Source organism: Pristiophorus japonicus, chromosome 2 (genome assembly GCF_044704955.1).
Source record: "Pristiophorus japonicus isolate sPriJap1 chromosome 2, sPriJap1.hap1, whole genome shotgun sequence".
NCBI classification, from domain to species: Eukaryota; Metazoa; Chordata; class Chondrichthyes; family Pristiophoridae; genus Pristiophorus; species Pristiophorus japonicus.
Genome location: NC_091978.1, coordinates 365,489,218 through 365,514,693, shown reverse-complemented (window position 1 = coordinate 365,514,693; position 25,476 = coordinate 365,489,218). Strand labels below are relative to the sequence as shown.

The following is a 25,476-nucleotide window of genomic DNA, read 5'->3' as shown; positions in this document are numbered from 1 at the left end:
GAGATCGATAGGTTTTGGTTCGATAAAGATTATTAAGCAATATGGAGAGCAAAGATATGTAAATGGCGTTGAGATGCAGATCAACCATGATCTAATTGAATGGCAGAACAGGATTGGGAAGCTGCATTACCTCCTCCTGCTCCAATGTAGATGTAATTTTCCATGCACTTACAATGGAGGTGGTTTATTGAAATCCGTTTCTGTGCCAGCATCAATACCAATGACAGCTAAGGGTGTGTTCTCGATTCTTGATAGACGAGAGCATTCAGAAATAATTAGGTCATGATCATTAAACTCAAGCTTAAGCTGCAATTGATTTTCGGAAAGTTTTATGTCGAGTGTACATTGTAAAAAGATTAATGAGGTAACCCAACCCTGGGTTACACAATGGAACATTGGCTTGCCGTCAAGCTTTAGAGTTCTGTCTTTGTTCAGACACAGATGGAGACCCTGCTATTCCTTCTGGTAAACTTAACCTGCGGATTCGTGTGTGGCCAGGCAATCCTTGAAAAGCGTGTTCGCGCTGCACCTGCATGACTCCACGGGACAAAAATAGAGGAGCACGGGGCTTAGGATTGCAACAGGCATGACATGAAGTAATGTCTGTCGGCATTCCGTATTGCCGCCGGGAGTGGGGGGGTGGGGGGCGGGGAGGTGAGGTCTCAGTGGGCCAGAAACGCAAGCGCCGCATTCTCTGCTCAGCGTGGGCAAACTGACCATCCGTGGGTCACAGGTGGTGGCTTGATGCTGCCCCTAACTCTGCTGCTGAGCCAGAGAAAGACCCCCCCCCTCCTCCCCCGCACCCACACTCCCTTAATCCCCTTTTTGGAGGTTGCACTACACAATCCCAAGTGCCACCAGAACCACCTGAGGCACGTTTACTGCGTTACCGGCAAAACTGGAGGCGCTAAGATTAGCAACAGCATCCTGCATAGACGTAGCGCCTTTGAGGTCACCTGCGCTAACTTCTACTTGTGCGGCTCGGTGTCAAATTGTTAGCGCATAATACGCCAGTGAAGCGCCTCGGGACTTTTCACTATATTAAAGGCGCTATATAAATACAAATTGTCGTTAACGTGCTCAAACATCTCAAGGCCCTTCACCAGAGCGTTATCAGACTATATTTGACACCAAGCTACAAAAGGAGCAATCAGGACAGGTTACCAAAAGCTCGGTCAAAGAGATAGGTTTTAAGCAGTGTCTTAAATGAGGAGTGATGGGTCACTATTTCGAAGAAGCACAAGGGAGTTCTCCCCAGTGTCCTGGGCTAATATTTATACCTCAATCAACATCACTAAAATAGATTATCTGATCATAAGAACATAAGAATTAGGAGTAGGAGTTGGCCATACTGCCCTTCGAGCCTGCTCCGCCATTTAATAAGATCATGGCTGATCTGATCATAGACTCAGCTCCACTTCCCTGCCTGCTCCCCATTACCCCCTATCGCTCAAAAATCTGTCTATCTCCATCTTAAGTTTATTCAATGACCCAGCTTCCACAGCTCTGAGGCAGCGAAGTCCACAGATTTACAACCCTCAGAAGAAATTTCTCCTCATCTCAGTTTTAAATGGGCGGCCCCTTATTCTAAGATTATGCCCCCTAGTTCTAGCCTCCCCCATTAGTGGAAACTGAGCACGTTGTCATTTGTGGGAGCTTGCTGTGGGCAAATTGGCTGCCGAGTTTCCTTACATTACATCAGTGACTACACTTCAAAAAGTACTGCATTGGCTGTAAAGTGCTTGGCAAGTCCTGAAGTCGCGAATGTCGTCGCTGTGTAAATGCGAGCTTTTCTCTGATTTCAGAGCGGTGCAATTTAATCAGCACTCCTCATTCCCCAGGATGTTTACGAGACATTTCACGCGTGGATCTCTACACGGGTAAGCACTCCCTCTCGCACATGTACAGATCAACTGGATCATCCTGATGAGAGCCGAGACACGAGAGGGAAAACTCAACGTTATCCAACCATCTGCTGCTGCAGGGAACACCTCGAGCCAAGTTGTGCGCTGGGCCCTGCAATCACCGAAACTCGAGGGTGCGCAACAGTTGGGGACTAAATGAAGTGCCCAGCCAGATTGGTCGTGCCAAGCTTAATTCACTCCGCACACCCCTCACCCCCGAGTGAAAAACCGCAATGTGCTCATTTGCCTTCACAACCGCTTCTGTCCAATCTATTAAAATGTTTTCATTCATTTAAACATTAAAACACCTGTACATAAAAGGTACGGTTATTTTTAGCCCCTTAAAAACATTCAAAAAATTAATTTAAAAAAAAATGTTTGATTACATGGTATTTTAATTAATTTTAAATATGTAATTTTTTTTTAATGTATTTGATTTCTAGATGTATTTTTTGTGTGATCCCCATTCATGCTTATAGGCTTTCCATACATATGGAATCCCCATAAGCATGAATGGGGGTTCCAGTCTTTGATTGGTTGGGTTGGCCCATGTGATCCCAGGGATGCTTGCGAACCGCCTGCGTCCCTGGGCTATGTGGGCCTGTACGCAGGCCTATACGGGCCTGTACGCAGGCCGATACGTGGAGGCCCAGGAGCTCGGGCCTCCATGGATCCCGAGGCAGAACGTAAGTTCGTAGATTTTTTTTTTTGCTGGCCGGAGGCATCCGCCTGCAGCAAACCTCCGATCACAAATTCAGCCCCGTTAAGTATAAAATTAAACATCTTCTTAATAATCCTTTCTAGCAATCTATTCCATTCGGGTCCATCACACATCAAGCTCGTTTTGCAATGCTCCTGCTAGCTCTTTCACGTTGCGTGAATGACATTGTCAATGCATCATATCACCATCATAGGCGGTCCCTCGAACGAGGATGACTTGCTTCACAAGAGTTCACAGATGTTTCAATGAAGGACCCGATGTTCCAGTCCTGAACTCCAGTTGAGGGGGTGGAAGATGCCTGTGCGTGGATTTTTAAAAACGTGTGATGACCGTTGCACATCAGCCGCCACACGGGCTCGACAGAGCTAGGTCTTGGTCCAGTGGCAAGGGTTAACCAGGACAACTGGAGACCTGCTCTGCTGCACTGACCCTAATGCGCACACATATCGCAGTGTGGGCTGGGCCCGTGCTGCCCCTGGGCCCCGTACCCTCATTCGCCGAACCTCCGCCACCATGTTCCAGGGCCCAGCGCTCCAGTTCTATTTATAGCCCCGTCAAATGCTCATTATATACGAAGGGGAGCTCTGATAAGCAGCATAAACAATTATAGATAAATTCAGCATGGCCCAGGCAAACTGTGGCATGCGAGCTTTTATTACAAAAGGCTTGGAGTACAGGAGTAAAACAGTCTTACTGCAATTATGAGACCACACTTTGAGTACTGTGTACAGTTTTGGTCTCTTGTCCCAAGGAAGGATGTACTTGTCTTAGAGGGAGTGCAACAAAGGTTCACCAGACTGATTCCTGGGATGTGGGGTTGGGGGAGGGGGGGGGGGGGGGGGGGAGGGAAGATTGTCCTATAAGAAAAAATTGAACAGGCTAGGCCTATATCCCCTAGAATTTAGAAGAATGAGAGATGAGCTCATTGAAACATATAAAATTCTTACAGGACAGATGCTGGGAGGATGTTTCCCCCGGGCTGGGGAGTCTAGAACTACGAGAACTAGGGATCATAATCTCAGAATAAGGGGTCGGCCATTTAGGACTGAGAGGAAGAGAAATTTCTTCACTCAAAGGGTGGTGGAATTCTCTACCCCAGAGGGCTGTCGTTGAGTATATTCAAAACAGAGATCGATAAGAATTTTGTATATTAAGGAAATCAAGGGATAAAGTAAAAAAGACTTACATTTATATCGTGCCTTTCATGACCACCAGACGTCTCAAAACACTTTACAGCCAATAAAGTACTGGTTGTTTTAAGTGTAGTCACTGTTGCAATGTACGAAATGTGGCAGCCAATTGGCACACAGCAAGCTCCCACATCCAGCAATGTGTTCATGATCAGATAATCTCTTTCAGTGATGTTGATTAAGGGATAAATATTGATCAGGACACCGGGGAGAACTCCCCTGCTCTTCTTTGAAATCGTGCCGCGGGATCTTTGACGTCAGTTTAACGTCTCATCCGAAAGACGGCATCTCCGACAGTGCAGCGCTCCCTCAACTCAAGTACCTGGAATGGGGACTTGAACCCACAACCTCCTGACTCAGAGGCGAGAGTGCTGCCCACTGAGCCACAGTTAACACTGTATATGGGGATCGGGCAGGAAAGTGGAGTTGAGGTAGAAGATTAGCCATTTCCTTATTGAATGGCGGAGCAGGCTCGAGGGACCTACTCCTATTTCTCAGGTTATGTTCTAAACATCCACTTGTGTTTAACACTTAGGTTGGGGGAATTGTTGGACGTTATTCGAAGGTCTGTTGAACTATTTCTACCAGGCCCCCTATTGATTTCAATTCAAGTGAAAGCTTTTGAAGAAATTAACACACAACAACCCACTTCCTTTACAAGTCAGAAACCAAGTGGCCATAGAAGGAAAATATACTTTGTTTCCCACTAAAATGATAACCCACTTGGATTCCAACCTCCACGGTGACCAGCTTGTGGACTTACTTGTGTCAACAGACAGCAGTTAACTCAGATTTGAATTCTTCCATTTAGTAACCACAGGATAAGAAGATAATGTGGATAAATGCGAGGTTATCCACTTTGGGGGCAAAAACACGAAGGCAGAATATTACCTGAATGGCGGCAGATTAGGAAAAGGGGAAGTGCAACGAGACCTGGGTGTCATGGTTCATCAGTCACTGAAAGTGGGCATGCAGGTACAGCAGGCGGTGAAGGCAGCAAATGGCATGTTGGCCTTCATAGCTAGGGGATTTGAATACAGGAGCAGGGAAGGTCTTACTGCAGTTGTACAGGGCCTTATTGAGACCTCACCTGGAACATTGTGTTCAGTTTTGGCCTCCTAATCTGAGGAAGGACGTTCTTGCTATTGAGGGAGTGCAGCGAAGGTTCACCAGACTGATTCCAGGGATGGCTTCACTGGCATATGAGGAGAGACTGGATCAACTGGGCCTTTATTCACTGGAGTTTAGAAGGAGGAGAGGGGATCTCATAGAAACGCATAAGATTCTGATGGGACTGGACAGGTTAGATGCAGGAAGAATGTTCCTGATGTTGGGGAAGTCCAGAACCAGGGGACATAGTCTTAGAATAAGGGGTAGGCCATTTAGGACTGAGATGAGGAGTAACTTCTTCACTCAGAGTTGTTAACCTATGGAATTCCCTGCCGCAGAGAGTTGTTAATGCCAGTTCATTGGATATATTCAAGAGGGAGTTAGATATGGCCCTTATAGCTAAGGGGATCAAGGGGTATGGAGAGAAATCAGGAAAGGGGTACTGAGGGAATGATCAGCCATGATCTTATTGAATGGCGGTGCAGGCTCGAAGGGCCGAATGGCCTACTCCTGCACCTATTTTCTAGGTTTCTATGTAAGATCTGGAAACTCTTCCAAATAAAACATCCTGGCTCGAAAACCCGGTCAGCTGTGCGGCACTGGTGATAGGGAAGGCTCCTTAAAAATAACCAGTCTACAAAGCCTCCTGACACATGTCTGAGAACAAATTGGTCTCCTTATTTGAGGAAGGACGCACTTGCAATGAAGGTTCACTGGATTGATTCCTGGGACCAGAGGGTTGTCCTACGAGGAGAGATTGAGTAGAATGGGCCCATACTCTCTGGAGATTAGGAGAATGCGAGTTGATCTCATTGCAACATCAAAGATTCTGGGAGGGATTGACAGGGTAGATGCTGAGAGGTTGTTTCCCCCGGGTTGGAGAGTCGAGAACCAGGGGGCACAGTCTCAAGATAAGGGGTCGGCCATTAAGGACTGAGATGAGGAGAAATTTCTTCACTCGGAGGGTTGTGAATCTGTGCAATTCTTTACCTCAAAGGGCTGTTGGTGCCGAGTTGTTGAGTATAAATGCAGAGATCGAGAAATCTTTGGACTCCAGGAGACACAAGGGATGTGAGTGGGAAAGTTGAGTTAAGGTCGGAGATTGGCCATGATCTTAATGAATGGCGGGTTTGTTGATGATGCAGATGGCCCAAGGTCCATTTAAAGATGTATTGGTTTGTACTGGGCCAGAGTCCGAAAATTCAAAAGAGTAAAACCTTTGAATAAAATTCTTCAGTTCTACAATTTTTTTCATTCCCTTAATCTGACATAGGAACAGGAATGGGCTGTTGAGCCCTTCAGTTAGATCATGGCTAATCAAGGGAATTGAAGGTTGATTCCGGGGATGAGCGGGTTGACATGAGGAAAGGTTGAGTAGGTTGGGCCTCTACTCATTGGAATTGAGAAGAATGAGAGGTGATCTTATCGAAATGTATAAGATTATGAGGGGGCTTGACAAGGTGGATGCAGAGAGGGTGTTTCCACTGATGGGGGAGACTAGAACTAGAGGGCATGATCTTAGAATAAGGGGCCACCCATTTAAAACAGAGATGAGGAGGAATTTCTTCTCTGAGGGTTGTAAATCTTTGGAATTTGCTGCCTCGGAGAACTGTGGAAGCTGGGACATTGAATAAATTTAAGACAGAGATAGACAGTTTCTTAACCGATAACGGGAAAAGGGGTTATGGGGAGTGGGGAAGTGGATCTGAGTCCATGATCAGATCAGCCATGATCTTATTGAATGGCGGAACAGCTCGAGGCGCCGTATGGCCTACTCCTGCTCCTATTTCTTATGTTCTTATGTAAGGTAATGGAGCAAAGATTAATGGAGTTAAGGCACAGGCCTGCCATGGTAACAGGGGAACCGCTTGTGGACATCTCACGACTTATTTTGGTCGATGCCTATAGTTCGCATGGGAAGCTTTGCCTTTACGTGCTCCTTTCTCTAGAAAAGCAAATACTGAGGAGTGACCTGATTGAGGTCTTTAAGACAACGAAAGGGTTTGATGGAATCGATTTAGAGATGTTTCCACTTGTGGGGGAGACCAGAACTAGGGCCCATCAATAGAAGATAGCCACTAATAAATCCAGTAAGGAATTCAGGAGATACTTCTTTACCCCTCAAAATGTGGAACTCGTTACCACACGGAGTGTGATTTGAGGCGACTAGCGTAGAAGTATTTAAGGTGAAGCTAGATAAACACATGAGGGAGACAGGAATTGAAGGATATGTTGATGGGGTGAGATGAAGTAGGGAAGGAGGGGGCTCGTGTGGAGCATAAACACCGACACGGACCAGTTGGGCCAAATGACCCGAGAGGGGATCTCATAGAAACATATAAAATTCTGATGGGACTGGATAGGTTAGATGCAGGAAGAATGTTCCCGATGATGGTGAAGACCAGAACCAGGGGTCACACTCGAAGGATAAGGGGTAAGCAATTTAGGACTGAGATGAGGAGAAACTTCTTCACTCAGAGAGTTGTTAACCTGTGGAATTCCCTACCGCAGAGAGCTGTTGATGTCAGTTCATTGGATATATTCAAGCGGGAGTTCGACGTGGCCCTTGCGGCTAAAGGGATCAAGGGGTATGGAGAGAAAGCAGGAACGGGGTACTGAAGGAATGATCAGCCATGATCTTATTGAATGGTGGTGCAGGCTTGAAGGGCCGAATAGCCTACTCCTGCACCTATTTTCTATGTTTCTATGTTTTCTATGCTGTAAATAATATGAAGTATACAAATCCAGCAATTCGCAGATTCATACTACTCAGAGGGGGGGCCATTCGGCCCATTGTGTTTGTGCCGGCTCTTGGAAAAGAGCTATCCAATTAGTCACACTCCCGCTGCTCTTTCCCCGTAGCCCTGCAATGTGTTTCCAGCAAGTAAAACGCACGCACAACATAATGCAACATATATCGCAGGCGATTATTTTTTTCAATAGCTCCCAATTAATTGATCGGAACAATATTCGCTACCATCAGTAATATTCTACATGTATATTTGCCACATTTAATTTTGTACAAAAAAGCATGCAGCAACTATTAGCAAAGGCCAAAAGAGAAGTTATTTTATTACAGTACTGCGCACTCCAAAAATAGCTCATTCTAACCCCGATTAGATTGACCTATTTCCGTGCATCTTCTCCCTTTCTCCCAAACAGCAGAAGCCTTTGAGCTGGGGTTAAGGCCATCCCGTGAGGCGATCATTCATCGAGAATCAATGGAAAACAGGCACAGGCGTGACCACCGAGCTGATCTCAGTCACCGCAACACCTACCTTTTGAACAGTTGTCGTCGTAACTTTTGCAGCAGGAGAGGCCCTGAAAGACACAAGAAAAGTCACGATCGTGAATTATTGCCGATAAATCAGCTATAGAAGCAGAAGTGCGACAGCATAAAGTCGGGGAGTTATCCCCGGTGTCCTGGCCAATATTTACTCCTCAATCAACATCGCTAAAAACAGATTATCTGGGTCATTATCGCATTGATGATTGTGGGAGCTTGCTGTGCGCAAATTGGCTGCCGCGTTTCCTACATTACAACAGTGACGACATTTCCAAAAAGTTCTTCATTGGCTGCAAAACGCTTTGGGTCGTCCAGAAGACGTGAATGGTGCTATATAAATGCAAGTCTTTTTTTTGTACTTCTGAGAACAGAAGAAATAGGAGCGGGAGTTGGCCATTTGGCCCCTCGATCCTGCTCTGCCATTCAGTAAGATCATGGCTGATCTCAGCTCCACTTCGCTGCCCGCTCCCCATAACCCTCGACTCGCTTATCACTCAAAAAACTGTCTGTCGCTGCCTTAAATATATTCAATGACCCAGCCTCCACAGCTCTTTGTGCAGAGAATTCCACAGATTTACAACCCTCAGAAGAAATTCCTCCTCATCTCAGTTTTAAATGGGAAGCCCCTTATTCTAAGACCATGTCCCCTAGTTTTAGTTTCCTCTATGAGTGGAAATATCCTCTCTGCATCCACCTTGTTGAGTCCCCTCATTATCTTATAGGTTTCAATAAGATCACCTCTCATTCTTCTGAACTCCAATGTGTATAGGCCCAACCTACTCAACCTATCTTCACGTTAGCCCCCTCATCTCCAGAATCAACCTAGTGAACCTTCTCTGAACAGCCTCCAATGCAAGTATATCCTTCCTTAAATAGAGACCAAAACTGTACGCAGTACTCCAGGTGTGGCCTCACCAAAGCCCTGTACAATTGTAAAAGGACTTCTCTGCTTTTATACTCTATCCCCCTTGCAATAAAGGCCAACATTCCATTTGCCTTCCTGATTACTTGCTGTACCTGCCTACTAACTTTTTGTGTTTCATGCACAAGGAACCCCGGGTCTCTCTGTACTGCAACACCTATAACATTCCCACTAGGTTTTTTGTGGGTGCGCGGTCCATTCAAGTTTCCGCTTGTGCGCGGTTATTCCTATTGACAAGCTGCTCAGCGCCCAGCACGTGTCCTCCACATTGCCGCGCAGCTCAACAGGAACATTGGTCACCCACCTGCTTCTGTGTATACAGCAGGGAGAAAGAAAGAAAGACAGACAGACTTGCTTTTATATAGCGCTTTTCACGAGCACCGGACGTCCCAAAGGCATTTCACAGCCAATGAAGTACTTTTGGAGTGTAGCCACTGTTGTAATGTGGGAAACTTGCGCACAAGCAAGCTCCCACAAACAGAAATGTGATAATGACCAGATAATCTATTTTTGTTATGTTGATTGAGGGATAAATATTGGCCCCAGGACAACTCCCCTGCTCTTCTTCGAAATCGTGCAATGGGATCTTTTACGTCTACCGGAGGGGGCAGACAGGGCCTCGGTTTAACGTCTCATCCGAAAGACGGTACCTCCGACAGTATGGCTCTCCCTCAGCACTGCACTGGGAGTGTCAGCCTAGATTTATGTGCTCAAGTCTCTGGAGTGGGACCTGAACCCACAACCTTCTGACTCAGAGGCGAGGGTGCTGCCCACTGAGCCACAGCTGACAGTGTGGAGTAAGAAATTCATGCAGTCTAGAGCCTGTCCAATGGGCAGAATTGCTTTGTGAGAATCGCAGAAAAAGTGTACGTATAAAACAACAAACCAGGTGCCGAGATGAAGGCCCGACATGCTGCTGCTCCACAGAGAGATGTTTCCTAGCTCCGCCACAGCAATAAAACTTGCATTTATATAGCACCTTCCACATCCTCAAGACTTCACAAATTCTTAAGGGGTCTGACAGGGTTAATGCTGAGAAAATGTTTGCCCTGGCTGGGGAATCTAGAACACGGGGTCACAGTCCCAGAGTAAGGTGTCGGCCATTTAGGACTGAGATGAGGAGAAATGTCTTCACTCACAGGGTGGTGAATCTTTGGAATTCTCTGGCCCAGAGGGCTGTGGAGGCTCAGCCTTTGAGCATATTCAAGACAGAGATCGATAGATTTTTGGGAACTGAGGAAATCAAGGCTTATGGGGAAGGTGGAGTGGAGATCGAATATCAGCCATGATCTTGCTGAATGGCCGAGCAGGCTCGAAGGCTCAAATGGCCTACTCCTGCTTCCGATAATTCCAGAACAATTCATCATAGTTAACTTCTGCGATCAACACATTCGTTTCTGGAGGTTTTTGTTAATGCGTGTTTATCATGGAAGTTGAGGTGAATAGCAGAGATGCATTTAACTAGGAGCTGCACAAGTACGAGAGAGAGAAAGGAATAGAAAGTTATGCTGCTAGGGCAAAATGAAGTAGGGTGGGCGGAGGCTCGTGGGGAGCATAAACACCGGCATAAACCAGTTGGGCCGAATGAATCACAGAACGGTTACATCACAGGAGGCTGCCATTCGGCCCATTGAGCCCGTGCAAGAGCACTTCAGCCAGTCCCACTCCCCCGCCCTTTCCCCGTAGCTCTGCAAATCTTTTTTCCCCTTGAGGTACTTATCCAATTCCCTTTGAAAGCCACGATCGAGTCTGCCTCCACCGCCTTCTCAGGCCGCGCATTCCAGATCCTAACCACTCACTGCGTAAAAACGTTTTTCCTCATGTCACCTTTGGTTCTTCTGCCAATCGTCTTAAACCTCTGGTTCTCGACCCTTCCACCAATGGGAACAGTTTCTCTCGATCTACTCTGTCCAGACCCCTCATGATTTTGAACACCTCGATCAAATCTCCTCTCAACCTTCTCTGCTGAGGAGAACAACCACAGCTTCTCTAGTCTAGTGGCCTCTTTGTGCTGTAAATTCTACGCAACTCCACAATATATTTGCAAGATCTGTTCAATGTAAAGGGAGGAAAGTACGTTCCCACAGGTTTTGCTAAAATTCAGAAAGGGGGAGAGGTTTTTCTCCCAATAAACACACTCCCCATTACATTTACTTGCATGAACAAATGAGTTTTGATGCCAATAACTCGTGTGTGTCTATTTAAGGGAAGACAAAATCAAATTCCGAGATTAGCTACAGCAATGACATTTTCTATGAATGTCATGTGTGCAAAATAATTTTAGATTTTACACAAAAGATTTACTATGAACCTGAACCTCACCCACTAAATATAATTTTATGAAAAAAAAACACTTAAAGCGTTATAATGTGACGCAGTACGGGGGTCGCAGTAATTGTTGTGCGTGCATGTGTGTCGGGCAATGTCAATTCCTGCCCAATGACCCCAGAATGCTGCGGCCCTTCCACTGCTGCGTGCGAGTAAATTAGAATCTGTGTTTCGAGAGCCCACGTAAGCCAGTCAGTTGAAGCAAGTTCGGATGTGACTTTAGACCAGGCGTTCATAAGCGAAGCTGGATCACTCTTCCTTGTGAACACACTCGACCAGCTCCGTTGGGCAGGGCCACACTGTCCGCATGCCCGACACGAGACTCCCAAAGCAAGCGCTCTTCTCGGAACTCCTACACGGCAGGCGAGCCCCGGGTGGGCAGAGGAAACGTTTCAAGGACACCCTCAAAGCCTCCTTGATAAAAATGCAACATCCCCACCGACAACTGGGAATCCCTGGCCAAAGATCGCCCTAAGTGGAGGAAGAGCACCCGGGAAGGCGCTGAGCACCTCGAGTCTCGTCGCCGAGAGCATGCAGAAAACAAGCGCAGGCAGCGGAAGGAGCGTGCGGCAAACCAGTCCCACCCACCCTTTCCTCCAACCACTGTCTGTCCCACCTGTGACAGAGACTGTCATTCCCGTATTGGACTGTTCAGTCACCTGAGAACTCACTTTTGCAGTGGAAGCAAGTCTCCCTCGATTCCGAGGGACTGCCTATGATGATGATGCTGACTTCAAGACTTAGTTGGCGGGATTGAGTCCCCAATGAGCTGGTCCTCATTTTTTTCTTTTGTTGTTCAATCCACGTCTCTCACTGTCTCATTCGGGCACTCTTTCCAGAAATACTCTCTCTACCTCTTGAGCCTATTCACCGCACCAATTTCAGTATCCTTCCCAGGCAACTTATTCTGTGACACCAGCGGAAGTAGCTCTCTCTCTCTCTCCTCCCTGTTTATTTTTAGCTTGCGCCCCCCGCCCCCCCCCCCCTGCCCCCAGTATTGGGGAGTCAAGGCTTATGGCGAGCGGGCGGCAAACTGGAGTTGAGGCCAAGATCAACCACGATCTTACTGAATGACAGAGCAGACTCGAGGGGCCAGGTGGCCTATTCTTGCTCCTCTTTATGTTTTAAGAGTTCACAGTTGCCGGACTTCACATTTGTAAAATACTATACAGACTCTATACACACTGTATAGAATTTTACAGCACAGAAGGAGGCCGCCATTTGGCTCATTGAGGATGTGCCAGTCAGGCTCAGCGTATCTGCCATCAGGGAAGCTTTCCAATTTTTAATGTGACTTAAACTTTGCCATAAAAATTCATGGAAGGAAACAGAAAAAAGTACAGAGCAGGTCCTCAGGAATAATGTTTTATAAATATATTAAGAACAAGAGGATAACTAAAGAAAGAGCAGGGCCTATGAGAGACCATGAGGGTAATCGGTGTGTGGAGGCGGAAGATGTGGTTATGGTTGTTAATGAATACTTTGCGTCGGTTTTCACAAGAGAGAGGGGCGATGCAGACACTGCTATCGAGGAGGAGGAGGAGGAGTGTGAAATATTAGGTGAAATAAACATAGTAAGAGAGGAGGTATTAATGGGGTTTAGTATTGAAAGTGGATGTCCCCAGGCCTGGATGAAATGTACCCCAGGCTGTTAAGCGAAGCAAAAGAGGAAATAGCAGAGGCTTTGGCCATCATTTTCCAATCCTCTCTGGCTTCAGGTGTGGTGCCAGAGGACTGGAGGACTGCTAATGTGGTATCTTTGTTTAAGAAGGGAGAAAGGGATAGACAAGAGTAATTACAGGCCAGTCAGCCTAGCCTCAGTGGTGGAAAAATTATTGGAAAAAATCCTGAAGGACAGGATAAATCTTCATTTAGAAAGACACAGATTAATCAAGGACAGTCAGCACAGATTTGTTAAGGGAAGGTCGTATCTGACTAACTATTGAATTTTTCGAGGAGGTAACTAGGAGGTTCGATGAGGGCAAAGCGTATCATGTAATGTATATGGATTTTAGCAAAGCTTTTGATAAGGTCCCATATGGCAGACTAGTCATGAAAGTAAAAGCCCATGGGATCCAGGGCAAAGTGGCAAGTTGGATCTAAAATTGGCTCAGAGGTAGGAAGCAAAGGGTAATGATTGATGGGTGTTTTTGTGACTGGAAGGATGTTTCCAGTGGGGTTCCGCAAGGCTCAGTACTGTGTCCCTTGCTTTTTATGATATATATCAATGGTCTAGACTTGAATAGAGGGGGTATGATTAAAAAGTTTGCAGATGATACTATAATCAGCTGTGTGGTTGATAATGAAGAAGAAAGCTGCGGACTGCAAGAAGATATCAACTGGTCAGGTGAGCAGAAAAGTAGCAATAGGAATTTAATCCAGAGAAGTGAGAGGTAATGCATTTGGGGAGGGCTAACAAGGCAAGGGAAGACACATTAAATGCTAGGACGCTGAGAAGTGTAGAGGAACAAAGGGACCTTGGAGTGCATGTCCCTGAAAGTAGCAGGCCAGGTAGATAAGGTGGTTAAGAAGGCATACGGAATTAGCCAAGGCATAGAATATAAGAGCAGGGAGGTTATGCTTGAACTGTATAAAACACTGGTTAGGGCACAGCTGGAGTACTGCATGCAGTTGTGGTCACCACATTACAGGAAGGACGTGATTGCACTGGAGAGGGTACAGCGGAGATTTACGAGGATGTCGCCGGGAGTGGAGAATCTTAGCTACGAGAAAAGACTGGATAGGCTGGATTTGGTTTCTTTGGAACAAGAGGATTCTGAGGAGACCCCTCATTGAGGTGTATAAAATTATGAGGGGCCGAGATATAGTGGATAGAAAGGACCTATTTCCCTTAACAGAGGGGTCAACAACCAGGGGACTTAAGTTTAAAGTAATTGGGGGGAGGTTTAGAGGGGATTTGAGAGGAAATTTCTTCACCCAGAGGGTGGTGGGGGTCTGGAACTCACTGCCTGAAAGGGTGATAGAGACAGAAACCCTCACCACATTTAAAAATTGCTTGGATGTGCACTTGAAGTGCCGTAACCTACAGGGCTACGGACCAAGAGCTGGAAAGTGGGATTGGGCTGGATGGCTCTTTGTCGGCCGGCGCGGACACGATGGGCCGAAATGGCTTCCTTCCGTGCTGGAAACGTCTATGATTCTACGAAGGATAATTTAAATAAAAAACCCCCAAAACAATTGCAATTAAAAGACCGGAAGGACTATCTCCCGCTGCGCCTGAAGATCTGGCCGCAATGTTGAAACCGTCCCTCGCTGAACAAGAATTATCAGAGGACACGTGCATTGGGGGGGGCGGGGGGCCTGGCCAGTTTTGTGGGCGGAGATTCATTCGGATGGCGGGTTTGATTGACGGGCGGGCGGCAAAGATGAAGGGGATGTGGGGCGTATTGTAGTGACGCGGGTAACCCAGTCACACCCAAAATGCCGCCACCTTTTAAGCCGCGTAATTTATTTGCGCCGATATTCCGGGTGCATCTGCCCCAAATTTTGTTAACGTTTTAATTCATTCATGGGACGTGGGCATCGCTGGCAAGGCCGGCATTTATTGCCCATCCCTAATTGCCCTTAACTGAGTGGCTTGCTGGTCCATTTCAGAGGGGCAGTTAAGAGGCAACCACATTGCCGTGGGGTCTGGAATCACATGTAGGCCAGACCGGGTAAGGGCGGCAGATTTCCTTCCCTGAAGGACATCAGTAAAGCAGATGGGTTTTTACGACAATCCGGTAGTTTCATAGTTTCACCATTACTGATACTAGCTTTTATTATTCCAGATTTATCAACCGAATTTAAATTCCCCAGCTGCCGTGGTGGGATTTGAACTCTTGGTCGTCACATCACCAGTCCAGGCTTCTGGATTACTAGTCCGGTAACATTACTACAATGCTACTGTTCCCTGCTGAGGGAGCTCCGGGACAAGGCCCCTTTCGATGCCTATGGAATTGAGATCATCTGTCTTTTGCGCGGTGCAATTGTTTTCAACGTAAAGCACAAGCAAACACGTCCTGACGAAGTCGTCCGCCATCGCCCTGAAACGTCAACTCTGCTTCCTCTCCACAGATGCCGCCCCGACCTGCTGAGATTTCCAGCATTTTCTGTTTTTATTCCAGATTCCAGCAGTATTTTGCTTTTGTCTACATCATTCTGGATGTGTCTGTGATCTATCCGCAGCAATGTCTGGAGAATACACAGCAACAGGCCACCCAGCAAACTTTCTACCCTTCACACAGACAAATTAAAGCGGCTTAAACTCAACAGGCATGCTGTTGGGGCAGCTCAGTCACAAATATGCAGCGATTAAGCCTGTAAGTAATGGATGAGTCACAACTTCCATCAACTGTACACCGGGGGAAAGATTGAAATCATCATTCTGGGCCTGTGCCATAAACTCTGTTCCCTCGCCCCCGAACCCACACCCTTTCCCAACCACTCACACAGGCTGAACTGGCTGGTGCAAACTCCAGACATCCTGTTCGATCCAGAGCTTAGCTTCACACCCCGCAATGTATACTTCCTTCCACGACTTTGCCTGCCGCCTTTGTTCCCGAAGCCTTTCTTCATGCTTCTGTCAACTCTTGGCCTAGAGCTGTCCTTGCCAGCCTCCCACGCTCCACCATCCAACGACTCTCAACTTCGTCCACATTCGCCTCGGAGTCAGAAGGTTGTGGGTTCAAGTCTCACTCCAGGGACCTGAGCGTATAATCTAGGCCGACACTCCCAGTGCACTGCTGAGGGAGTGCTGCATTGTCGGATGAGACGTTCAACCCAGGCGCGCCCCCCCCACCTCCCCCAGTCTGCTCCCTCAGGTGGATGTAAAAGATCCCATGGCACTATTTCGAAGAAGAGCCAGGAGTTATCCACCGGTGTCCTGGGTTAATATTTATCACTCCATCAACATCACTAAAACAGATTATCTGGTCATTATCACATTGCTGTTTGTGGGAGCTTGCTGTGCGCAAATTGGCTGCCGCGTTTCCCACATTACAACAGTGACTACACTCCAAAATACTTCACTGGCTGGTGGTCGTGCAAGGCGCTATACAAATGTAAGTGTAGAATGTTTCTGCTATGCTCATAGTAAAGGATGAAACGGAGTACTGTGTACAATGAGCAAGTGTGACCTTAGCTCCTTTAATAAGGCTCCAGAGTGCAGGTACCTCGTGGGTGGCCTGCTTATATACCGTGCTCCCAAGGGATGCTGGGATCCCTTGGGACTTCAATAGGTAGGCCCTCTGGTGGTAATGTAATACAGGTTACAAGGGGTTAAATACATAACAGTTTCAGTTGTGGGGCGGACTGGTTGGGCTGGGTGCTCTTTGCCGTTCTGTCATTGTTCATAGGTTTATATGTAACCTTCAGGGCTGCTGACCGAGGGCCGTGTGGCTCTTTGTCGGCCGGCGCGGAAACGATGGGCCGGAATGGCCTCCTTCTGCGCTGCAAATTTCTATGTCTCTCTTTTCTTTCGTATCTTGCCCTGCACGAAGGTCCACTTGCTCATTACCCCATTTTTGACCAACAACTCTTCCCTGCTCCCCAAGCATTACAATTTTAAATCCTCATGCTAAAAAACCCCTTCAGTCTCACACCACCTCGTCTTGAAATCACCTCCAGTCCACTGCAAGAAAGGAGAATGAGCATCTTGAAGATGGAATCCTACTGGGAGTTCAACTTAAGCTTTCAATGAGGACATCATCACGCATGAAATAAACTGCACCTTGTGGGAACCACCGTCCATTAGAACAAATATAAGGTATGTCACACAGAAGAATGCAAGAAAAAAAAAGCATTTATATCGTGCCTTTCACGACCTCAGGACTTTCCAAAGATTTCTTCGGCAGCACCTCCCAAACCCGCGACCTCTACCACCTAGAAGAACAAGGGCAGCAGGCGCATGGGAACATCACCACCTCCACGTTCCCCTCCAAGTCACACACCATCCTGACTTGGATCCTTCATTGCCGCGAAGTCAAAATCCTGGAACTCCCTCCCTAACCGCACTGTGGGAGCACCTTCACCACACGGACTGCAGCGGTTCAAGAAGGCAGCTCACCACCACCACCTTCTCGAGGGCAATTAGGGATGGGCAATAATTGCCAGCCTCGTCAGCGGCACCCAAATCCCAGGAACGAACAAATAAAATAAAACAGCCAATGAAGTACTTTCTAAAGGTGGTCACTATTGGAATGTAGGAAACACAGCAAGCGCCCACAAACAATGCGATAATGACCAGACAATTAGTTTTAGTGAACGTTGGTTGAGAGTCAATATTAATAAGAACAGAAGAAATAGGAACAGGAGTAGGCCATATGGCCCCTCGAACCTGCTCCACCATTCAATAAGATCATGGCTGATCCGATCATGGACTCAGCTCCACTTCCCCGCCCGCTCCCCATAACCCCTTATCGTTTAAGAAACTGTCTATTTCGGTCTTAAATTTATTCAATGTCCCAGCCTCCACAGCTCTCCGAGGCAGCGAATTCCATAGATTTACAACTTCCAGAGAATAAATTTCTCATCTCTGTTTTAAATGGGCGGCACCTTATTCTAAGATCATGCCCTCTAGTACTCCATAGAAATAGGGCATAGAAATAACTGACAGTGAAGTTGAAAGAAATAGGACTTGCATTTATATAGCTCCTTTCATGTCCCCAAAGTGCTACATAGCCAATTAATTTCTTTTTGAAGTGTAGTCACTATGATTTTTTCAGGCAAACTCAGCGGGCCAATTTACGCACAGCAAGATATCTAGGGATATTAGTAGATTTTGCGCTTAAAATATCCGATCATTAGGGAGCGGAGTACAAGAGAAATAGGATTTTGATCCACACAACCAAATCAGTGTAATACAAGCCAGGGGGAAATGTTGCTTAAATTGTATGGTACTCTGGTCCAACCACATCTGGAATATTGTGTCCAGATGTGGTCATGGACACGAGACACATTCCAGCTCTGGAGGGGGCGGAGACAAAAGCCACAAACTCATCCCCACCATCAAGATCTTGGGTTACGCAGAAAGATGAGAGAATCTTGGAAGGCGGCAACAGTGAGAGGACTGAAAGAGGTACAAAGACAATAAAATCCAATTAAAGCCTTTACTATGAGCCAACGGGGCACAAGTTCAAATTGGCCCACGGCAAGCTCAGGACCAGGGTCAAAGAAGGACTTTGCAAAAGTTAGCAAGTGGAATAGACTTTCAGTCGGGATCGGGGAAGGCAAAGAAATTCTGGGATGGTCTTCAGGAGCAGCGGGATTCTATGACTGGAGGACGTGGTCATACAAAATGGATGAGGCAGGATCGAAGGCACCCTTCATCCACATCCCACTCTTGACAATACACAAGGAAAAAAAAAACAACTTGCATTTATATAGCACCTTTAACATCCCAAGGTGCGTCACAAGAGCATAATCAAACAAAATTTGACAGTAATGTATTTGCTTCGTGGGTTCTTTGTTTAAGAATTCATAGCAACACTTTGCAATTAAGACCTAGTTGGTTTATTAACAAAGGTTTATCACACTACACATTACCATTTCATCCACTAGGTTCACAACTGCATACCTCATCATGGCTGACCTAGACCCAGCTGGCTGGGGTTTGATCGAGTCTTGTGAACTGACTAAGCCACTCACAATGCAACAGCTCTACAAACCTGTGAGCATACTCACCAGGTGCAAACATTACAGACACCAATCCAAATAAGGAGATATTAGGACAGGTGAGGTAGGTTTTAAGGAGCATAGGAACAGGAGTAGGCCATTCAGCCCCTCGAACCTGCTCCGCTATTCAATGAGAATGGCTGATCTGTGATCCAACTCCATCTACCCGCCTTTGGCCCATATCCCTCAATCCCTTTGGTTAACAAAAAGCTATCAATCTCAGATTTAAAATTAAGAATTGATCAATTGCCTGTTGCGGAAGAGAGTTCCAAACTTCTATCACCTTTTGTGTGTAGAAGTGTTTCCTAATTTCACTCCTGAAAGGTCTGGCTCTAATTTTTAGACTATGCCCCCTAGTCCTAGACTCCCAACCAGCGGGAATAGTTTCTCTCGATCTACCCTAGCTGTTCCAACAACAACTTGTATTTATATAGCGCCCATAATGTAGTAAAACGTCCCAAGGTACTTCACAGGATTGTTGCAAGACAAAAAAATAAATTTGACACCGAGCCAGATAAGAAAGAAATAATTACGGCAGATGACCAAAAGCTTGGTCAAAGAGGTAGGTTGTAAGGAGCATATTGAAGGAGGAAAGAGAGGTAGAGAAGCGGAGAGGTTTAGGGAGGGAGTTCCAGAGCTTGGGGCCCAGGCAACAGAAGGCACGGCCACCGATGGTTGAGTGATTATAACCAGGGATTCTCAAGAGGGCAGAATTTGGTTCCCCCTAATATCTTGAAAGCTTCAATCAGATCACCACTCAGCCTGCGAAATTCTAGGCAATACACCTTAATTTGTGTAACAGGAGAGGGAGGTAGAGAGGTTTAGGGAGGGAATTCCAGAGCTTAGGGCCTGGGCAGCTGAAGGCACGGCCACCAATTGTGGAGAGATAAAAATCGGGGATATGCAAGAGGGCAGAATTGGAGGAGCGCAGACATCTCAGGGAGGGCTGTAGTAGGGCTGGAGGTGGTGAGAGAGCTGCGCTGGAGTGAGGTCCTAGGGGCAGGGCGGGACAGCACATCATGTGAACCGTAAGAATAAAGCACAACACAGCCAGGTGTGCTCTGGAGGGAGGGTTAATGGGAGTGTTTACAACAAGTATACAGTCGTCTGAGGATTCCGACAAACCACAAGAGACAGCTTGCGATGTCATTTGCACAGTTTGACGATTCCACACCCTGCTCTTTAATTGTTCGTGGTGAAGCCACAGCATTAGGAATTGCAGCTATGCACCCAAATCTCTAAGAGGTGAAGCACTAGCTGAAATAAAGAGATTACAATTCCACTTCAGAAGCAATTAACCAGCCACTCATTTTAAGGCATTAAAAAAAACATTATGGAATCTCAGAAAATGACATAGAATTACATTGAATTTACGGCTCAGAAACAGGCCATTCGGCCTCACTGGTCTATGCCGGCGTTTATGCTCTACACGAGCCCCCCCCCCCCCCCCGCTTCATCTCATCCAATCAACTATCCGGCTAGTCCTTTGTCCCTGTGGCTCAGTGGGTAGCACTCTCGCCTCTCAATAAGAAGGTTGTGGGTTCAAGTAAATCCAGGCTGACACTCCCAGTGCAGTGCTGAGGGAGCGCTGCACTGTCGGAGGTGCTGTCTTTCGGATGAGATGGTAAACCGAGGACCCGTCTGCTCTCTCAGGTGGATGTAAAAGAGCCCGCGGCACTATTTTGAAGAGGAGCAGGGGGGTTATCCCCGGTGTTCTGGGGCCAATATTTATCCCTCAAATCAACATAACAAACACAGATTATCTGGTCACACAATGCTATTTGTGGGAGTTTGATGAGCGCAAATTGGCTGCCGCGTTCCCCACATTATAACGGTGACTACATTCTGAAAGTACTTCATTGGTTGTAAAGTGCTTTGAGATGTCCGGTGGTTGTGAAAGGCGCTATATAAATCCCAAGTCTTTCAAGCTTCCCCTTAAATTGACGCTTCTATTAAACCAACTGACTGCAGATTTAAAATCAGTGGGAGGCACCAACTGAGGTTTTATCGTGGTCGAAAGACTCCAAAAAAAAAGTGCCTGTGTATCTGTAAATGTTGAATCACTTGACAGATGTTTGAGTCCTGCAGTAAACGTCGCTTGGATCGTTAAGTCCGCCATCCATAGTGGGACACACTCTTGGCAGAGGTCCGAGACGCCACAAGGCAGAGAATCCGCAAATACAATCTCATGCCTTTCAAGAAAATATATATTTTTTCCACCCCAAGGTGGGGGAACAGTCTCGATGAGTATTTTTGGTTCTTGTCTGGCACAGGGAGGCATTTCAAAAATTCTTTCGACAAACATGGTCAAACACATTGGGATTTCATGAGGATTTTGCTGGAGACAGTTGAACATTTTTTCTTTTGAAAATGCCTGGCATTCTTTTAACAAAAGCTTGATCGGCAACACGTGTGTCATCGGATTTCAAATTACAGTGCATTAAAATTTGGAACGGTGATTAAAATTCAGTACTTTCCAACTCTCGACCTTTTAATAAGCCTTATGACGTGACCTTTTGAGACTACCAGTTCATAGAATCATAGATTAATGCTGCACAGAAGGAAAGAAAGACTAGCACAGCAGCCAATTTGCGCTCAGCAAGCTCCCACACACAGCAATGTGATAATGACCAGATAATCTGGGTTTTTTTGTTATGTTGATGGAGGGATAAATACTGGCCAGGACACCCTGCTCTTCTTCGAAATACAGACAACTCTCGTTTATCCGGATACAGAGCTAACGGAAAACCCGCTGTAACGGAATTTAAAATTCTGTTGCAAAATCGCTAACAATTGCACAATGTGACACTCACCATGAACAAGGACTCAAAGTCTACCGTAAAAATATAACAACTGAATACTCAAGTTCACCCTCCTCTGCCCTTGCTGTGCGGGTGTGCGCGTGCGCGTGCGCGTGTGGGGGTGCGCGTGTGTGGGGGGGGGGGTGTGTGTGCGCGTGCGCGTGGGGGGGGGGGTGTGTGCGCGTGTGGGGGTGTGTGTGTGCGTGTGCGGGCGGGGGGTGTGTGTGTGCGTGTGCGGGCGGGGGGTGTGTGTGCGCGTGTGGGGGTGTGTGTGCGCGTGTGGGCGCGCGGGGGGGGGGGGGGGGTGTGCGCGCATGTGCGCGTGTGGGCGCGCGGGGGGGGGGGTGTGCGCGCGTGTGGGGGTGTGTGCGCGCGTGTGGGGGTGTGTGCGCGCGTGTGGGAGTGTGTGCGTGTGTGGGGGTGTGTGGGGGTGTGTGGGGGTGTGTGGGGGTGTGTGGGGGTGTGTGGGGGTGTGTGGGGGTGTGTGGGGGTGTGTGGGGGTGTGTGGGGGTGTGTGTGCGCGTGTGTGGCGGTGTGTGTGCGCGTGTGTGTGGGGGGGTGTGTGCATGTGCGTGTGTACGTACGCATGCGCGTGTACGTACGCATGCGCGCGCTGCTGGAGCTGCTGTCTCTCGCGGCCGCCGCTGACGTTGGGAACGGGGACAGTGCCAGCACTGGGTTCTAGGCACAGAACGCAGCCCGGAGAGCGTGCTCCAGAACCCCGGAGCCAGACTATCTCCTCCTCGAGGCCAACTGCAGCCACTCCCAGTGCAACATTCGTCCCTCCGCAAATACACTCCGGCGGAAGTACATGCATGCTGGGTAATGTCCATCTTTTGTATACTGATTAATGAATAAACACAAAGTTTTAACTTTAAAATGTAAACTCGCCCCAACGGAAAATTCGTTTACCCGGAATTGCCGAATCCCTGAGCGATCCGGATAAACGAGAGTTCCCTGTACTGCCATGAGACCATTCGGCCCATCGTGCCTGTGCCCGCTCTTTGAAATTAGTCCCACTCCTCTTTCCCCAGAGCCCCGTCATTTTTTCCCCCTTCCAGCATTTATCCCATTCCCCTGTTGAAAGTCACGATTGAATCTGCTCCCACCGCCCTTTCAGGCAGCGCGTTCCAGATTCCAGATCTCGCTGCGTAAAATAATGTTTCCTCATTTCCCTCTAGTCCTTTTGCCAATCACCTTAAACTGGTGTCCTCTGGTTAACGACCCTCCTGCCACTGGAAACAGTTTCTCCTGATGGAGGTGTTCAAAATCAGAAACGGTTCTATCAAATCTCCTCTTAACCTTCTCTGTTCGAAGGAGAACAACCCCAGCTTCTCCAGTCTCTCCACATAAAGCCCCTCATGCCTGGTACCATTCTGGTAAATCTCTTCTGCACTCTCTCCAAGGCCTTGACATCCTTCTTAAAGTGCGGTGCCCACAACTGAAGACAATATTCCAGCTGGGGCCGAACTAGTGTTTTATAAAGGTTCAGCATAACTTCCTGCTTTTGTACTCTATGCCTCGATTAATGAAGCCCAGGATCCTGCATCCTTTTACAACAGCGCGCTCAACCTGCCCTGCCATCTTCAAAGATTAGTGTACGTACACCCCCAGGTCCTGCACCCACTTCAAAATGGTACTGTTTAGTTTATACTGCCTCTCCTCAGTGTATCACTTCACACTTAACTGTGTTAAATTTCATCGGCCGTCTATCTTCCCATATCACCAGTCTGTCTCATCATATCATCATAGGCAGTTCCTCTGAATGGAGGAAGACTTGCTTCCATTCTAAAAATGAGTTCTTAGGTGACTAAACAATATGAGAGTCACAGTCCTCGTCACAGGTGGGACAGACAGTGGTTGAGGGAAAGGGAGGATGGGACTGGTTTGCCACACGTTCTTTCCGCTGCCTGCGCTTGATTTCTGCATGCTCTCGGCGATGAGACGCAAGGTGCTCAGCGTCCTCCCAGATGCACTTCCTCCACTTAGGGCGGTCTTTGGCCAGGGACTCCCAGGTGTCGGTGAAGATGTTGCACTTTATCAGGGAGGCTTTGAGGGTGTCCTTGTAACGTTTCCTCTGCCCACCTTTGGCTCGTTTGCTGTGAAGGAGTTCAGAGTAGAGCGCTTGCTTTGGGAGCCTCGTGTCTGGCATGCAGACAATGTGACCCGTGTCAGTGCTTCGATGCTGGGGATATTGGCGGATTTGCAGGATCTTGTGGAGACATCATTGGTGGTATTTCTCCAGCGATTTGAGGTTCTACTATGCATGATCCATATCCTTCCTTGAAGTCTGTTACTATTGTCCTCATTGTTTACTGCATTTGAGAGTTCTGTGTCATCTGCAAACTTTGAAATTATGCCCTGTACACCCAAGTCCAGGACACCAAGATATAGATCAAAAAGGTTGTTCAAGACTCGGCCACAAGATGGCGCTACAACGCCCAAGGAACAGCTGAAAATGGCAGAAAGAATATAATAGGAAGTTTTACTTTTTTCCCTGGCATCCCTGGCATCCCTAATTCCTTCTGGATTCCAACCAAATAGAACAATGAGTTGATATGATCTGGAATGCACTGCCTGAAAGAGTGGTGGAAACAGATTCAATACTCACTGTAAAAAAAAAAGGAATTGGATATATAATTAGAAAAGGAAAAATTGTGCTGGGGCTGTGGGGAAAGGGGAGTGGGATTAATTGGATTGCTCTTTCAAAGAGCTGGCGAAGGCACGAGGGGCCGAATGGCCTCCTTCTGTATGGAAAGATGCTTAAGAAGAGGGCCGATCCCTCTCTTCCTAATCAGCTACCTCAGGCACCTCAAAGAACAAAGTACCATCCATCTTTCTGTCGGTAGCTGCCTTTCCAAGGTTAACAACACATTATTAAAAGATTAATTTCGCTCCCGTGTTCCCACATGTTCAACCCAAGAAAAACAGCAGTTTTGCTTCTCTTGGCCACTGTGACATCGGCCAAGATCCAATTTCTCAGAAAATCTCAAAGATCCTATTTTTCCTGTGGGTGTATTTCATTCCGCAATTTACAGGGGGGAGGGGGGGGGGGGAAGGGGGGAACTTTCTCTATCGGTGCCAGTTCCTCCTGTGCTCGAAGGGAGGACTGGATCACATTGAGATGCCCCAACATCACGAGCAGACGGCAGTCGTCAAAATGAAGGGGGTTCGAGATACAAGAGTTACTTTTTGACAACTACAATTCAGTTCGTCTCGCTCCAGGCTGCTAACTTCCGTCAAAATGGGCAGCGTTCTACAGACTTGGTGTGAAGCAGCTCTACACGTACTCTCTCTTTCTCTCTTTCAGTGGGTAGCACTCTCTCCTCCGAGTCAGAAGGTCGTGGGTTCAAGTCCCACGCCAGGGACTTGAATATAATCCAGGCTGACACTCCTAGTGCAGTACTGAGGGAGTGCCGCACTGTCGGAGGTGCCGCCTTTCGGACGAGACGTTAAGCCGAGGCCCCGTCTGCCCTCTCAGGTGGACGGATGTAAAAGATCCCATGGTACTATATCAAAGAAGAGCAGGGGAGTTATCCC

At 47.3% G+C, this 25,476-nt stretch overlaps 1 protein-coding gene across 12 annotated transcripts in view; it reads right to left on the bottom strand.

Moving 5' to 3' along the window:
• LOC139250361 (PDZ and LIM domain protein 5-like) overlaps positions 1 to 25,476 on the bottom strand; it is a 301,980-nt gene that overhangs the window by 115,503 nt on the left and 161,001 nt on the right. For all 12 annotated transcript variants that reach the window (XM_070872813.1, XM_070872816.1, XM_070872817.1 and 9 more), the window contains exon 4: positions 8,204 to 8,246. In XM_070872813.1, the coding sequence (XP_070728914.1) occupies positions 8,204 to 8,246 (43 nt within the window). The remainder of the gene's footprint in view (positions 1 to 8,203; positions 8,247 to 25,476) is intronic.